Source organism: Lissotriton helveticus, chromosome 7 (genome assembly GCF_964261635.1).
Source record: "Lissotriton helveticus chromosome 7, aLisHel1.1, whole genome shotgun sequence".
Taxonomy (NCBI): Eukaryota; Metazoa; Chordata; class Amphibia; order Caudata; family Salamandridae; genus Lissotriton; species Lissotriton helveticus.
The window spans coordinates 1088055078-1088073493 of NC_136068.1; the positions used below are offsets into that span (position 1 = coordinate 1088055078).

The 18416-nt window shown below is 41.8% G+C and overlaps 1 protein-coding gene across 1 annotated transcript in view; it reads right to left on the minus strand.

Annotated features, from left to right (window-relative positions):
* Positions 1 to 263: 263 nt before the first annotated feature.
* The window catches only part of LOC144769964 (uncharacterized), a 321126-nt gene continuing 302973 nt past the window's right edge, over positions 264 to 18416 (minus strand). The window contains exons 8-9 of the mRNA XM_078654161.1: positions 9886 to 9985; positions 264 to 5309 (exon numbers count right to left, since the gene is read on the minus strand). Of these exons, the coding sequence (XP_078510287.1) occupies positions 5139 to 5309; positions 9886 to 9985 (271 nt within the window). The 3' untranslated portion in view covers positions 264 to 5138. The remainder of the gene's footprint in view (positions 5310 to 9885; positions 9986 to 18416) is intronic.

Genomic DNA, 18416 nt, shown 5'->3' on the forward strand with positions numbered 1-18416 from the left:
CTGCCCCGAAATCCGGGTGTAGATTACATAAAACCCCGCACAGCATCGGTCTGACATACCTTAAGGGAACCGGACGGCCTCCCTGTCATCAAGTGTGGGTACAGCTTCCTGGTGTGTGAAGAGCCCCGTTCTATCTGCTTTTTAAGCTCACGCCGTGATCTGTCCTATATATTGACCAACTAATTTGGCACCACTTTACGCCCCAATATCAGAAAATATAGAATTGATGATATACAAAGGAAAAAGCTGAATCGCATCAAGACTGGTTTAATATATGGTTTATTTATACTTTTTAGAAGCTAAATAGAAGAAGCATCGAGGTTTTCATTAAATTTTCATCACATAGACATTGTTGACAATATTTTACTGGTAATTTCGTTGAACAGTAGTGACAATATATCAAATCAAAATCTTGTTCACATATTTCCACCATATACTTTATTTGCACACACCCAGCCCAGTCGGTTAAATCATTAAAAGAATGCTAACAACATCCTGGACTTATTAAGAATAGGCTATCGAACCCACATGAATGTATCCTGCAGACATATTACATATTAATGTGGCTAATAATGCTTTAGGTAGTGATGTCAATTGGATAAATAAAACAACAACATTTGTTTGATAAAACATATTTTTACTACAATGGTTTGAAAGTGAGTCATGTTCATTGTTTAATTCCATGGCATGTCTACATATATTGTGAATTAAAGAGCTCTGTTTTGTTTTGATCATTTTGGGAATAAATACCCTTAGTTTTAACGCATTCCATAGCTCTTCCACCTCACACGATCAATAAACTAGGTTCAAATATCCAACATATCAACTCCATAAAAATAGTATGCAGGCAGTTTATGTGTAATAATCTGTTTGTTTGTCTATTGTCCTTTATTATGTCCTTAATCAAATGCCCCTATCATTCTCTCATAATGATAGCCACAAATAATAATGGGGCTTGTTTTATGGCATTTTCTTGGAATCAAATAGTTAGACTTTGGCGAAAAAGTGTATATTTCTGCACTTTGCAGAACTCCTAAAATTCTCTAAGAAATTTGGGGGCTCATTAGGATGCTGGGCAGACCTGAGTCCGCCTGCCATGCCCACAGTGTTTTGACCGGCCGCCAGACATGCAAAATATTGGGAGGTACCGTAGGTACCCCCCAAGTGCACCCCACTTCCCCCAGACACAAGAGGGGCCCGCAACGGACCCCTAGACACAATCCCCGCCTGCCTTTCCATGGTGGCAATGCCACCATGGAAAGGCCTTTCATTCCCACATCCTAATATGGCGGATGGTGCCTGCTAGACACCGCCACCATATTAGTCGCCCTGCTCTGCCAGCCAAGCAATTGTTACGATTGTCACCGGTGGTAAAGCGGCGGACGGACTTTGGGTCTGCCGCGATACCCACCGCCATCCTAATTTGGCAGGGCGTAAATCTCATTCCGACGGCAGAACGATCACCACCGCCGGACCGACGGTGGCGATCGTTCCGCTATCATAATGAGCCCCTTACTTCCCATTGTTTGTAGCTTCACTATAATGAGTGACCTCACATGAGAGCCAGATTTTGGAAAATACCTTTCCTCCTGGCAACAGATTACTTCAGTATAATCTTGTAGTGCTGGCAGAGTGGAACATTGTACCATTTTTTGGTGACATCTCAACCGCTATTCTGTCAACGTGGTTCTCCCATGCTACGGAATACCTAAGTTGTAAGTTTTTATTTTTACCAGGGGAGGTCATCTTTTTTTGCTTCTTATATCTGGACCCAAAAAATTAATATTTATGATTTTGTGGTATCATTTTGATAAATCATGGGCTGCTCTACATTCTACCAAACGTTGCAGACCGAGAAAGGTGCTGGACATTAGAAGAGTTGTTTGAATGTAGTGAATCACTTTTATATGTATGTCCATAGCTGAGGAATTTTCATACTGAACACAAACATGAATCATCCCTCTACTGGTTGCAAATAATTCAGTTATCTCCTGTCTTGGGCCTTTTCTCTTAAGGCACTGATATTAATTTGCAGTTGCAGTTGTTTGATTACATCTAACAGGTTTTTTCGCAATGCTGGGCAAAAAAAGGTAAACATTAAGTCTGGGCGGTGAACTCTGTTCCGCTCCGCTCGTGGAACTTGAGGAGATTTCTGTACTTCGCGTTACGCAAGTTGGCAAGCGCAAGCGTGGAAAATCAACCTCCCGGCGAGATTTCTCAACACAGGCAGTCAGATTTCCCTTTGCAAGTGGTCGCTTATGTTCGCGACCGCTTGCGCTGATAAACTGTTCGAGTTGAGAAAGCTGCCACTCGAGTCAAAATCTACTTGAGCGGCAGAAAGGAAGCAGCTCCTGCCTGCGCTGTGCATGGTGCCGTTTGCGATGATTGCACGGTGCAGACAAGCACCTGGCACTGAAAATCACTGCAATCAATGCAAACAGCATTTATCCAATGCATTCTGCCGCTTGCGGAGCTCCGCGTAGCGAGGCAGAGGTTTTTTTTGCACTTTGCGGAGTTCCACGTAGCAGTAAACATACCTAGGGTGCTATAAAGAAGCCTTCAGATTGCCAAAGAATCTTAGAAGCAAACTTATTGTAAAGAGAATATTACACATGCATATGTTGCTACTCTTGAGGAAGATTTTGTTAGGGAAAAGTATTATTAATACATAGTTTCTTTTACTTTGTGCTTTCTAAAAAGCTCCATTCCCAGCACAGGTCAATATTCATTTGAGCCACTGCTTACAATGGAATAACATCCCTGCTTGTGTTACCAAATGTTGGTATCTGTCCACAACTCGGTATAAAACACAAGACGGCTACAGGAAATAAGCAGAAAATAAAAAAGGCTTAAGATGTTTTTGACTTGGGTACCCATCTTAAATTATGTTGCCTGACCTTTAGCAAACATTTATAACGATAGTGATCTGCTGCAAACAGTGAATGAATGCCATCTCGTCTACAACGAGCTACTCTTACTTCAGGGTGACAGTAACAACGCATCCCTAACTGGACCCTCATGATTATTTATGTACACTTTGAAAGAATGGCTCACAGCAGAGGCGCAACTAGAGCCAAATTTCGGGGGGGGGGCTAAGAAAAAATTTCGGGGGGGGGGGCTGAACCTTTAATCTGTAGGCGGAGTGGAGCTGCAGGGGCTCTTAGAAGGGGTGAAACAAGTGCAAGGCCTAATTAACATTCAAATGGTCCTTTAAGGAACTGTGAAACGTTCGGGTGCGGCTCTGTGTGTGCCCGGGATCTGTCTCATCCCGGGCTGCCACACACAAGGGGGGGGGGGGGGGCTGAAGCCCGGTGAGTTCAATGGGTGTTGCGCGCCTGGCTCACAGGCATTAAAAAGATAATACTCTCCTAAGGTAGAAGCACTGTATAAGAGGAGCGATGAAAAGAGCGTGGAAGACACATTGGATTGGCCTGCTGTCGAGGTTGATTCATCAAAAGCCACCAGGAGCTTGTCCCGTTCACCGCTCAGCGTTGTCCAATGCGTTGCACGGAGACTAAGCTGTGCGTAAGGAATTACAACCAGAGAAAGTGGACATGGTTGTTTGAGCTAATGGATACGAAAGTATGCTTTTCTTTATGAAATTGTGTGAAAATGGCATGCAGTTTTGCAAAATTAATACAACATAACGCAAAGTGACTGTTTCAAGGCAAAATGTCGTCTGCAGGACATTTCTGCTGTAACCAGTCTCCGACAGAATACAATATGCAACATTTCACAAATTTAAAAAGCAAAAATGTGCCACTTTTGTGGTCATAGTAAAGAAATTGCATGGACCTCTTAGAGCTCTATTTACTTTCTATTCCTGCTGCTGCCTTCATGACAGCGGGGACAAGGGGTAGCAAGGACAGTGCCGGGGGTACCAAATTGAAAGCTTGAGGTAGAGGCTGGTACCCCTGGCTACGCCTACTTTAGTCAATGGACGGCGCTGACAGGGTCAGTTGCAGATTGTAGGAGATGTATGCGAAAAGCATCTGCAAACATACTACGACATTAATGCAAGGTAAATGATGTGCAGAAAAATAGGACAAGGCATGATGCGGAGAAACTGGGAAGAGGAAAAGTGGAAGCCTGGTCTACCGCATCCAAAAGAGACTGCTTTATTTGTCAGTCCTAACTGCTGACTCGCTTCCGCATACTGGACACTCACGTGACCTTGTGCGAGATGATGCAATGCCACAATTTGCATGAACTTATTGACCTTTGACAGAGCAGCAGTACGCAACTCTTTCCGAGATCAGCTATACACCTGAGCTATCAGTAGTTAACCAATAGTAGTGAAACGATAAACCAGAACTCCCAAAGTTTGGCCCAACGAACCCCGCACTGCCACCAGTCAGTCAGAGGGCATGTCTGCAACCACTTCACACACAACAAAACAATAGTAGAGCAACTGCACATAGGACCTCAAAATCGACAGAAGCCAACATATTGACTATTGCACACAATAAGTCCTCCAAACAATTATTGTGAAACTCTCCAGGTCACTAATTGCATGGTATCAGTAAACCAAACCTCTCGTAAGCACTTACAGTCAGCGAGTTGCCTCCTCACAGGATAATCATGCACAGTTCCTACCGCCAGGGATCTATGCAGCACTCAACATCGAACCACTGCCTAGCAGGAAAAAAAGTGTGTAGCGCAACCACATCCAACTTCTAATAAGCAGGTGATATTTGCAGAGATGAACACACGTGCATGCTTAGATACACCACCAACTCATTTTAGGGCATTTTCATTCCATGCCCACACCTAGTTAACATCTAGTGTTAGAGGCCACACCTAGTCAACATCTAGTGTTACCTGCTCACCACACTCATTTAAACGCTAGTAATTGGGAGGGCACATGTACTTTACAAAAGATCTGACTATTGCTCAGCAGAAGGCAGTTGCACTTGTTGTCTGCAACTACTTCACAGGTAGGTGGTTTGCTACCAGAAAGGTGATTTGTTCTTTATTAAAACATCCTTAATATATCCTCTTGTTGGTATGCTGTGTTGCTGAGCACCATGTCCTCCTTTGCTGAATTCCTTCATTTGAATACCAGGGATCGGGATGGGAGCTGGTGTCTGGCCCACAGTACCTGGGATTCTTGGTTTACCAGTTTTTCATAGTTGTTCTCATGACCTGCTGTACAGTTTTATGATCCCTTGTTTGTGCAACACCTGCCACAACTGCTTTTCTATCTCGTAGTCGTGATTCAAATAGAAATACACCTCTTTCTTCGTCTTGTCGTAATAATGATTGGAATAATTCTGATAGTCAGGCGTGAGGAATCCATAGGCACTGACCTAAGGGGAAACAGGGATGTAGAAAAATAAAGCAAAAAGCGTTACTCAGAATTCTTACTTTTTTTTGTAGCTTTATCAATTACTAGGGAATTAGTTCTGATCATTCCCGATGCGTTTTCTGAATCAGATTTCCTAGGAACAGATCTGTCATAGGCGTTATCTCTAGAATGGCCTAAGGAAACTGGAACATCTTTGCCAGTAGCATTATGTCCAAAAAAGCCTGTCAGGGCAGACACTTACATGTCATGTTGTGCCTGTGTCTATTATGCAACCAGTCAAGGTCCTGACCTGCCCGCCTTCCAGATGAGGTAGCCTGTTGAGGAAAAGTTTCAGCTACCAGTCCATTTTGCCCCTCATTCAGTTAGCTGCCATGGTAAATGTATAGAGATGGCGAAATAATAGCATATGTTACTGACTTGCACGCCAAGGCAAGCAAGTGAGAGATACACAGAGCAGAGCTACTTCAGATATCTGTGGTTTAAGAAATGTATCAGTTCATATATACCTGAAGGCCTGCCTGGGAGAGTGGTTGTAAGAAGCATGCTAGTGCCAGGAGAAGGGGAAGTGGATGGAAAAGGGCAGCCTTGAGCTCTTCCCTGAAGGTCAAGTGAAGGGCCATGGACATGCAAACATCCACCTACCGAGTGTTGGCGAACGAACAATCTACAATGGCATCTGATTCGTGCTGCGGTGGTGTTGTTCAGGCAGCAAAGGCTAGTTTCTCAGTTATGAAGTTAAACTAGGCGGTGAGAGTGTCCTTGCAAATGAGGCAGAGTGGTTGTCATCTGATGTGTGTCATACGTGCACCGGCTACAGGACAGGTGGTTAGCAGCAAGAGTTCTAAAGAGGGGGATTGTGGGGTCTGGAAGGACAGTTAACAGGACGTTACCTTAAGCAAGATGGGTCAAGACCAGAGCTTGGACGGTGGAGTAGAATGTATGAGCTGGGAGGAATGCCTTGATCCTGTAAAGGAGGCTGGTTTGGTGCCAACATGCTTGGGACATTTTAGGCAAATTATTGAAGGAGTTACACCGGCCAATGTAGAAGCAAAGAGATATGGCATGGGTGGTGAGGGTGTGGTAAAAGAAAACAGGGGATTATGGAGTTGAGCCATCTTTCATCTATTGTTGATGCTTTCCCTTTTAAATAAGCTCAGCCTTAGTAGGAGTTAACTTGATACAGACTGCGGACATCCAGCCTTTGGTGGTGTCCAAGCTGTGTTTCAGGTGCAGAATATCTGTTGTCATGACACCCGTTTGTTGTGTGACATTCCCATACTGGTGTGGAGTGGCACGTTGCTAAACAGTCTGACCCCTAAAGGCACCAGGCAGAAATTAAAATGAAACGCAGTTGAGTCAACTGTGCAGCAGTAGGACTCTCTATGCTTTGACAGATGGAAAGAGGCATTTGGAAACCTAAAAATGATGGGAACTAGTTGAGAACTCTTTCAGAGATGCTCATGTAGGTGGAGAGATTGTCAACTACAAGCTAGTGATCAACGATGTTGAAGACCTTCAAAAAATCAAGGAGGAGAAAGGACGGAAGGTGACCTTTACCTGTGATTTGAGGGCATCAGCAAAGATTTTTAGGTTTATTGCTTCAGTGGTTATGTGAGGTAAGAATCTGCGTAGATACAAGTTGAGAGCTATGGCAGATGGAGAGAGCATACAAGAAAAGAGGATAGGATTTGACTTTGGGAGATTGGCTAATGCTAGCCAAGCAGTCACTGGTGAGGAGTTGGAGAGAGTACCAGGGTATGTTGTGGCATTTGGTGTTTATTTTGTTCATAACAAGTGGTAAAAGTTGGATGATTTTGCAACGGAATGGAGGGTGATGGGTAGTGGATTAACATGGTCTTTACCTGCCTTGGTTGCTAGTGTTGTTGGCTTACTGGATGATTTTAGTGCAGCAGTCAAATTTTGCTTTGCATTAGGAACATCTGCATGCAGGCCAAGCATCTTTTAGGGTTATTGAGGGGTGCCTGCTGGAGCTGGAGAGCACCAGGTTTTCTCACTGCAGTTATTAAGGACTTGCGAGTTACAAGGGGCCTAACAGACATTTTATTATATACAAAATACTTTTATTAAAATATAATGTGCAGAATTTACATTTAAATATGAAGTAGGTGTAATGCCAACATTGTAGTATACAACCATACTTAGGACCTATAGGCCTTTAAACTAGTAATAAGGCCTTGATTTTAAATTAAGTTGACATATGTACTCACACCATCTATTAATTTGATTGCTCATTCATGTTTTTCACTTTAACCCACAAATGTGCACATTATTTTTCTTCTTTTGCGGAAGACGTTGCACATTTTAAAGCTACTGTTTATTAGTTAATGACTAGAAAGTTGTTGTATTAAACAACTGATAGTGAGGTTCACACTACAGAGCATGTGGCTGACAGGAAATATGATTCATGGGAAGACGATATTACAGCAACACAAAAAGATGATGGACGGAATGCTAAACATTGTCTAAAGTTCAGCCCCCGAACAGAGATCTGGGCCTAAATCCATTGTTTTGTTGCTAGTCATTCCAGTTTGGACCCAGTCAAATGCAAATCAGTCTTGACCCTGTCCCCATGGGAACAGATCAGCCTGAACTGCCAGGCCGGGTCCTCCCTGGACCGGTAGCAAGCATCCTGGGACCGCTTTCGGACTATCACCCCTTATGAGCTAGACTAGCTTGAATCCAAAAGTATAGTGAGCATGGGACTCACTTCTGGGCATATCCTTCCTATTTGGGGTGACTATACCAACACAAACAAAAGATTGATGAAATGGTGAACCTTGGCAAACACTCACCCCCTGTACAGAGATATGGGCAAAATCTATTGTTATTTTGCTCACCGTGCATTCCAGTTTGAACTCAGCCAAAAAACGATGGATTTAACCCAGATCCGTGACTGGGAGATGAATGTTTGACAATGTTCAGCATTTCCTCCCACATTTTTTTGTGTTGCTAAGATGATATTACAAACAAGAAAATATATGGTCCCAACATTCAAGGACACATGGTTGAAAGACGATTGTACTCAGGTGAGAAGATGGGGAGTGGACCTGTGAGCAGGAGAGTGCTGGAATCTCATTGGTCAATGTGACGGAAAAATAACATTTGTTTTGCAATAGTGAACACATGTTTTATATTAGTGCATGTTCCTAGTTAGTGAAGAGAGAAGCAGATGAGATTCTTCCACCCTTTGATGCAGAGTAGACGGATTTCCTTTTCCCTGACTCTCGGAGAGAAGACTGTAATGAATTTCTTGGACATCTCTTTATGAGAAGTCTTAGTCATTCCTTGATAAGGAGTTATTTGAGCTGAGAATCCATTACACCCTATTCTGCTAAAGATTTATGCCTATGCTCCATTCTCTCAAAAGAACTTTTCATGAGTTACTGTACTGACCCCTTTATCCCTTTTTGAAAACAATTTTGACTTAGCTTAGCATAGGGACAACCTTGTTACCTTTTTTGTATTAATGTTAAAATTTGATTCACTAACTTGATTCGTTATCAAATATTGATTTGTTGATTGTTAATCTGTATAGAAAACATTTAGAGAATAATACTCTAACTAAAAGAATGAATAACAAAAATCTTTCAAATAAAACCCTTTAACTGAAATCAACTCTATTTATTGACTGAACTAAAGTAATGATAATTGATATTGGTTTATGCTGAGATTTAACTTTCACGTCTCAGCTGACAACAAATACCCATCAACCTGAGATTGTACGTGGGGTTCTTGTGCACGAGTAAGTGATTAACTGAATGAAACCTGTGCTCCAACAGGGGCATGGGTTTTGCTTTGACTTTCGTAGTGTAGGGGTGGCTGGGCATCCGTGAGGGTTTTGTGGGTGTAGTTAAGAGGCAAGTAGGAGTGACACATGTTGGACATAAGTGAAAAGCAGTTAGGTCCTAAAAGTATTGGGAGATGATGGGCAACAGTTTGTGTGGTACAATGTTAATTTATTAAGGTTAGTTTATACATAAGCTTATGAAGATTAAAAGGTCTTACAAATCAACAAGGTATTTAACAAATATATACAATATTTGTCTTATAAGTCACATTTACAGAATCCGTGAAAGTACATGTATTTCGCTTTGCAAATATTCTATGTTCAATAAATATTATTGCATTACATCAAATAGGTAATACATGCATCAGTTCTTGTATAGGACTTCTACATGACGAGATTTAGTTTTGTTCTATCAAGAGCAAGGGAGTCCCCACAGAGGGAGGATTTTTGCTTTAAAATTGATGTACAGTCTGGAATTTGCAGCCAAATAAAATTGCTTTAAACCAAGGACTGCACAAACTGCCATTGAAGGTCTAACAATAATGCAGCTGTAATAATCATACTCAACAGAATGTGCCCTTACATCATTTTTCACCATAATTTCAACAGAGATCCATCACCTTTCTGAATTGCATCCAGTGATTCTATATTTAATATAACTAATTCAAATGTCTCCATTCTGCTACATAAACATTGTTTACATGTATCATAGCTATCTTTTGTCAGTGTACTACCTCCAAAACTGGAAACACAATCAGTTCATTAGTACCTCATCGCAGGAGTGGACAGCAGCCAGCAGCATGGTTGCCCCAGTGGATGGGCGGTAGACGTCTCGCATTGTTGTTCCTAAGGTGCTTGACAGAAGAAACCTAAAATGGAAGACAATGCAATTATTTTCTCTTCTCCAGTTATTTCTATCCCTCTTCTACCATGGAACCTTTAACTGCTGTGCCCTTTCACTGCGATTTTAAAACTGAGTAATAAAACAGACCCATAAAACACATGCTGTGTGAACAGCTGTGGCGTACACATATAAAACACTAAAGTGGCATCTCTGAAGCGCCATCCAATCAGAGTACAAATGTAGTAGGTGATAGGCAAAAAGAGGAATCCCTATTCATTGATATACCAAAAACGGGAATGGCCTTTATATTTTCTGCTCTCTTTATAGAAAGCTACTGATGCCAAGTCTTGACTAAGGTCAGGCAGGAATCTAAAGTTCAGTAAAGAAAGCTCCTGTCTGGTTAGCAGAGCAAATATTCAATCATATATGTGTCCCTCTATCAGATTCAATATTGAGAAGACCAAAGCATACAGGGTTACTTCAAACTATTGTACATTGCATCATATAGATGAACTAAGATGCATACAGGATCAGGGTAGCTCTGCCACTCTGATCCTGCTGGATCTATCGGGGGCATTCAGTATGGTAGACCTCACCAACCTTCCGACCGACTTAGAGAAGCAATTTGTTCTGGTTCAGTTAGAGTATGGTTTGCCTCAATCTTAGAAGATCGGATGCAAGTAGTTGCTTTGCCGCACTGTGTTCTATAACTATGCCACAGACTTCTTATTTTTCACTCATGCTTTTCAACCTTTCCATGTGCCCGCTATCCCAATTAATCAGATTATAACTATGCTTCGCAATTTCCTATGCCAATGATAGACGGCTGATTGTCCGGCTGCACTAAGTAGCTCCTGTGCCAGAGACTAATCTCACAGATTGTCGAGTGGGGGTTAAGGCGTGGATGTCAAAAGCTTTTCTCAAGATGAATTCTTCTGACCATCCTCTCTGGGAGAGGTACCTTCACCTGTCAAAAAAGAAAACTCTCTTATTGTTAGTCTTGACAATGTGCTCCCAGGTCAGTGCAGAGTCGACATTATGTCTTACACCTTAAATTACTGGAATACATTCTACCCTTCTTGCCACAGGAAAACAATGATCAGGTAGTATCAGCATTTGCCATGTCGTAATTTCACTCCCTTAATATCCTTTATCCAGACTCACCCAAAGTCGTGTTAACCAAACTACAAATAATTCAGAATTAGATTGACTGGGAAGTAGCCTGGTTGAGAAGATTTGATCATGTTTCGTTAGCACTTGATCACTGGCACTTGCTGCCCATTAAACAAAGATGACATTTTAAGACACTAATGGCCTCAATTAGAGTTGTGGGGGCAGCCAGTTGTCCACCCGAGGAGTGGGGGGCGATAAACGCCACTCTGGTGGCAGACTACTATGCAGTATCTGCTTGTGGTGGGAGTGCTGCGGGACGGGGAAGGAGCAGGATAGGGGGTAGTAAACTACGGCATACGGACGAACAGAGGTAAGTTAACAAATAAATAAATAAAACAAATTTCATTGCGTTCGCTGCATTGCCAAATGGGATGTACCACGCGCAACGAAATTCGTTTTATTTATTTATTTGTTTACTTACCTCTGTTCGGCAGTATTCCGTAGTTTACTACCCCCACCCTGCTCCTCCCCGTCCCGCCCCACTGCCCGCCGTACTCCCACCAGGAGCCGCTACTGCTACTATCTGCCATATTTAGGGATCTTGTGGAGACCTGTGTCTGAAAGCACTAAAAGTTTGCGGAGCAGCCGCTGTGTTTGATGTGGCTGCAAAGCAATCTTTTTATTTTAGAAAAACAAGTATTAAATGTGGGAGTTTGTTTTGTGAAACAAAATACTGAAGATGTCCTTGGAGTTTTCTTTCAGGGTGGGGTTTTCAATTTTGTTTTTTACTGCTCTGAATCGATTGCCTGATTGTCAAAAATGGAAAAAAGTAGACCGTCTGCCTTAAATAGGATAGATGCTCTACTGTACCTACACCAACAGCTCCAAGTTAGTCACTGTAAGTACAGTTAAATGTTCACCAGTGGAACCAGCGTAGACTTTGCTGGTAGAAACATGATACTTTGCTGACTCTAAATAGAGTGGGCGGGCCATCAGTTTGGCCGACAGGATACTCCTCCTCGTGCCCTTTCCACCAAAATGTTAGTAATACCCTGTGCCTTACGCATAGAACTTTCTACTTGATGTGGCAAATCTGGCCTGCAAGAAAAGCCCTTTTATTATACCTTTTGCCAAAATTCTTTTTGCAATTCATGGCTTCTGAATAATCTCTAAATATCATATACGTCCAATCATAATGAAGTGTATGGAAAGCTTTTAAAACCTATATTTGTTAAAGCTATCAGAGTTTTTTTGTCTTTCAGAGGTTTAAAGTTTCTAGAATTTCTTCCTGTCCTAGCATTCTTTTAGTATCCTTCTGGTTCTGCTCTTTTTAAGATTAAATATAAACAGAAATAGAAATGTTCTTGCCTCGAAGTAGGTTGCAGAACAGATGGCAAGTTAGGAGTAACTTGATAATTATAAGCCAAGTCCTAATATTAACTAATTAACTTATTTAAAAATGTCAAAATGGTATATAATATTAAAAACATTATCATACATAAAGAAACACAAAGAACTTCTAGACAAGTGCAGACACACACCAATCCACTAGACATTTAGTACAATTGCATTAACAGTGCAGTTCAGTGTGGTTCATTTTCAAGGACTTCATCAGGCACTCTGTGAGTAAGTGAACATTTCAGTTTGCATATGATGGGGAACATGATGAGACCATTTTAAGGTAAGAGTCTTTCCACTCCCCTTTTTTTGCAGCTAACTTGTATTCTGCACAAATACTTCAGAGAAATCAACCCCATCTGTATCTCACTCATCGTAAGGATATGTGAGTTGTTTGTATCAACATCATAGGCATACCCACTTACCACAGTTAACTTTGGAGGGTGTGTGAGCTTTTACATTTTCCCAACAGTTAAGGATTAAGGGGCTGATTACGATGACGGTTGGACTGGCTTCCGCAGTCCTTTCGGAGGCTTTCGGACCATCAAAGGTCTCTTCGAAAGCGGTTGGTCTGACGACCGGATTACGATGCATCGTGTACTTCGACTGACCATTGAAAGACCGCCGACTTCGGCATCTTTGCTTTGACCGCTGAGATAGTGGTCAGAGACATACTCCATCTATGGAGTGGTAGAAGGATCTCCGACTGCAGTCTGATAATAATGTGGGTTTCAGACGATCCAACCATTGAGGTATGACAGGCTGCCTCGAGTCGTCAGAAATTAAGGATTTGGCGTGCATACTCACCCCAATCTGCTTCTCTCCAGCAGTGTCCACTATGGATCGTTTCCTCCAGGTCCCCCCTACACCTCAGAAGCTGAATGCCGATGACAATGATCCTGTGGACGCCGGAATCCAGGTAAGTCCTTCTGCGGTATGAATTCCCATAGACTGGGCTGTGCACATTACGCCACACTCCAGCAATGGGATACGGAGTGCACAAGGCATAGCCCCACATATATTATGCATGTGTGTACATATCACGTTTTCTGTGAGTTTTGTACACATTTGCAGCAACATATTTGGGGATATGTGCTCTGCTGTATCTGGGACCGCAGTGGTAGCAGGGGTTGCATCTTAATTCGGTGGGGAGAAGCTTCCCGGCCTCATCGGTCGGAAAGGGCTCACAAAGACGATAGTCAGACGGTCAGTCTGAAGGCATCATAATGAGGCCCTAAGTGTGTTGATTCTTTCGCTGAGTTATCTAAACATGCTAATGGAACCCACCTTACTCTACCAACTTTCATCCCATTGATTAGTCTTCCGTTGATTACTCTTCCTCCACCATACATGTATGAAGTGGCAGTTTCCACCCATTGGAGGCCTTGTGCAAAGTAATATTACAATACCTTGATTATCTGATAGTGAGCTTTCCACTTTTGTTTAATTAATACAACAATCACAAAGAGTGTCTGTTTAAGACATTTGTTTGCATCATAGACTTCTTTTGTACAGTGTTTGACTTGCAATACCTAACGGCACTTAATGAAAAAGCTGTTGGATACATTTCTTGTTTAGAATTTTTTCTAAATTTTGACAAATATATCAAACTTAACAAGCTCTAGACAGGTAAAAGGCCATTCTGAAGAAGTCAGAGTCCCACTCTGCGTTAATGGACTATCACTTGAGGAATCAGTAACTACTGATCTGCCGGTGAGCACTCTGTTTTTTCCTAGTACTGTGGTTGCATACTAGGGTTTTTTATTTTCAAAAGTAAATTATCACTGTCTGAACTGCAACCTCATTGTCTGCAGCCTTCCTGGGGTGCAATGACAAAGATGGATATTGTCACTCAGCAGTATCCTAAGGTTGCTGCAAACTGTAAGGAAGAGCAATGCATGATGCCATATTACAGGAGTCCACTTGGGCTGTTATCACTCAATGCTGCCTTATGCAGTGAAAAATCAGTCTTTCTCAGCACATGCTCAGTCTATAGGAGCATCCTAAGGGCAGCACTAAGTAAGCAATGCTCCCTATGCCTTTCTTGTTGGGCGTTAACAAGCTCAGTAGACAGTCACAGGGCTAGTCTGTGATGGTATTTGGAGTCCTTTAAATCTGTTCAGGTATTCCGTTCCTAGTAAATTACATGGTTTAATACGAGCTGAGGTGCAGTCTTGTGAGACGATGTGGTCTGGCGAGGAACTGCTGTGTAGGGAGGAGATGCCATCTAGTAAAAGAGAAATGTGTGTTCCGAGTGGGTATGGTGAAGGAGGGAGAAGGTTGGTATAGACCTATATCTTTATCTGAATTGTTGCAATGTCATCCACCCTATTATTGTTTAACCCTGCGCCTCTAAACTAGCCCTGACAAAAGACATATTTTGTAGAGAAGAGTAAGAGACAAACATCTTGTAGACAAATTTTTCAAATTAGGAGAGATGATAAATTTTCGGTACAACCCATCCCCTCCCATCCTAACCCAACCCAACCTCATCTAATCCAATCCAATCCAATCATAATTCTAAAGTACCCAGCCACATTTCCGAGTGATCTAGCACCAGTGGCATAGTCCGACCTTTGTCTGGCCATGGCGGCCCCTGAGTTTGCCATACCGTGATGGCCGCAGGTTAGAGCAGGGAGGGAGGTTGGCGATGCCCTGCATGACAGCCACAGTTAGGAGTGGGGGTGTTGGCGATCCCCCCGTTTGCTGTGACTGCCACAGGTAAGAGTGGGGAGGAGAGGAGGCTGGTGCCCACAAAACTCAACTTGTGCCGCTCGGGCAGGTCTGTTTCACCATCCTCTTGCTACGCCACTGTCTAGCACTACTGAAACAAACACCATTCATAAAAAGTGGATTTGTATAAATATTCTGTATCTCAAATATTCATCCACTTTCTAAGTGTCAGGTGATTTCAACAATGTATTGGACATTTTATTAAAAAAGGGTTATGTGGCTGTAGAAAAAAAATCTTTACATTTTTAAAATGCACAACAGCTATGAGAATACCAATGTCTTGATATGGAGTGGGTGGTATACTGGGTAAATGAAAAACGTATATGTAGGTTAAGTTAAAGTAGTGTTGAAAACATCTTTGAAGCGCACTATGCCCTTGCATTTCTAGATTCTGGTCAAACACCACCTTATCCAGAATCCATAGAAAATGAGGACTAGGCAAACAACAAGTTATTAATAATTGATTTGAATGTGCTCTTAGAAGGCTGTAAACTTCACTCTGCCTGTAAAAAGTTCCAGCACTTTGTGCCGTGGCTTAAGAGCCTGTTTCCTCCTCATAGAATTGATGCAAAAGGGAACTTGGGCCCAGATTTTCGAAATGTTCCGGCAATGCTGAGCAACAACTAAAGGTGCAGCACTGTGTTCCGTGAAAAAAAGACGAAGAGTGCAAACTCTATTAGGAAACGGCGCTGTTTTCCTCTTTCCCTGCTCTGGAGCACTTTAAGCTGCCATGTGCCAACACATTGCGCCATAGTGTGTGAATTCTGTAAGGAATAATTAGTGTACTGGAAGGGGACCATTCCAGTACAAAAAATATTCTTTCACTTTTCCTGCATTGTATGTATGCTGTACAATGCAAGACACATTCAAAGTAGAAAAAGAAAATCCACTCGCCTCGGGGAATTTGTAAGATTTTTACACAAGTCCCTGTCTACGAATGTTCGTAGATATGGATTTACATCAAAACACTTGGGTGATGGCATGAGAATGCCCATGTGCCATCCATGGAACTCCTCCGTGGCGTAAAGTAATGCAAAGCAACAAATACTGCAACATTGCATTACGTTGGGAAACTATCCCAAGCTAATCCTGATTTGTGTTCAATAGTAAATCCCAGAATAACAATTTGTTTTGGGTTTGCATTACAAAAGTAATTCAAACACGGCACAAAGCAATTGTAAATTTGGGCCTTAGAGTAGAACCCCAACACTTATAATCTCAGGAATTTTAACGACAGAGGCATTACAACATTTTCCTTACAAATAACATGGCAGATCCCAGTAGGTAACGGTGAAGAGAACTGATATATTGGAAATGTATTCTGTCCTTCAACATGAGCCAGTACAATTGAATCCCTGAAAGCACATAAACTCTCTGTTCAGTCCACTACACTTTATGCAATTTGTAGTTTTCTTGTGGGAGGCAACAGGGACGAATATACTACTTATAATTAATCTGTCGCTTCAGGATGAGAGTTGAGTCAGGATAACTGTGCTATGGTCGCGCCTCAGTATTTTTGTGGTGGTGCAAGTTGGAAATGGGTTCACATGAGTGAAAGTGGAGTGGTTGCCATGGGGAAATGGTTTAAAGGAGTTGTAGAAGTTGGAGGTTGTGCCTAGCTGCTGCTTCTGTAAACAATAAAGTACCTACAGCAGTGACAAGGAGCAGCAGAGCCACTGCCCTAGGCCTCACATGCAGTGAACTTGTGTATTGCAAAACTGTGTCATACCTCCAATGCATGGCGGATGTTTCTGCCACAAGATGTGTTTTTTTTACTTCAGTCACTTTTTACACTTTCCCAGTGTCTATACTTTACGACCACAATACCTATCATTGCAATGTTTACAGTAACTGTGAGGATGTGTTGCAGTCCAGCCGGTGTCAACTCCTATCATGCGCATCAAAGGAGTTTATAAGGGTACGTCCTCCTCACTAAGCATCAGGTCGGCAGTGATGCACTCAACTGCACATGCTTACATGACACCCTCTGTACTGTCAGATGCCTTCAGCTGGTCCATCAGATCCTTCAGTGGACACACTGTACAATGTGCAGACCTTTTAGAGAATACAGTCTATAATGGAAATAGGAGCATGGTGTGTGAATGGTAATGCACTCATCTGGAACCAAAACATACAGGGTCACCAGCACCATCATTACTCTACTGCAGTGTGCAAAGAGGTAACCTTTGAAGCAGTATACCTAACAAGTCAGTCATATCGTGTTATTTCTAAATTACACTGTGAATGCGTAAGAAGACTATTATGGATAGTTCCTTTCATGGTGACTATGAAATGATGTAACCATATTGATGTGCACAGCCTATTGCATCATGTGACTTTTTGTACTTAGTGAATTTAATTTATTGTGATGATTTTCAGTCAGTAATTACTCCTAGTTTTCTGAAGTTCACATAGTGGAGAAGGTCACTGCAAGTTATGCCATTTCCTATCTGGATGATGTGTTCTGTAGAGATGGGTTGCCAAAACAATAATTTCTGACAATGGTCTGCAATTCGCCGTTCCAAGTGTTTTTGAAAAAATATGCCAACATACATTAGAGTTGAAAAAACAAGGAGTCAGGTCCTGGGACATGTAGTCGGTTGGACCATGGGTAACTATTATAGAATGAAAATTACCAACTACACACTTCTCTAGATCCTCAAATTTAATGAGAACAAACCAGTAATAGTCCTAGGTTTGATGGATATATTTTATTCTTACCCTTTTATTCTATTGTTTTCATCTTTTTCAGTATTTCATGTGTGAAAAGAATACTAGACATTTTGACAGTTTACACATAACTACAATACATTTCTACAACATATATAATATACAAAATGTTACCATTATATACATAAAACAATTCGTATTTGTACAGTGTATTTACTACTCACACTCCCTTCAAGACAAAGTCACGTTTGACTAAAGGTTTATATAAACAACAACTAAATATGAGAAAAGTTTTTCAATAGACTATAAATCAATTCCTTGGTCTATTAAACAATAGATGTCTATTCCCTTTATGTGCCGACGTGTTTCGAACCCGATATTATCACTTCTCAGGTTCTCCTCAGGGCTCTGTCTTTTGAGTTTGTCTAAAAATGTATATAAAGCAAATGGGGACATATTGTCATTCTCTGTGACTCATGACAGTCAGGCAGCATCTAAGCGCAAGCTACACCTAGACATACCTGGGTGTGTCTCTTTCTCTG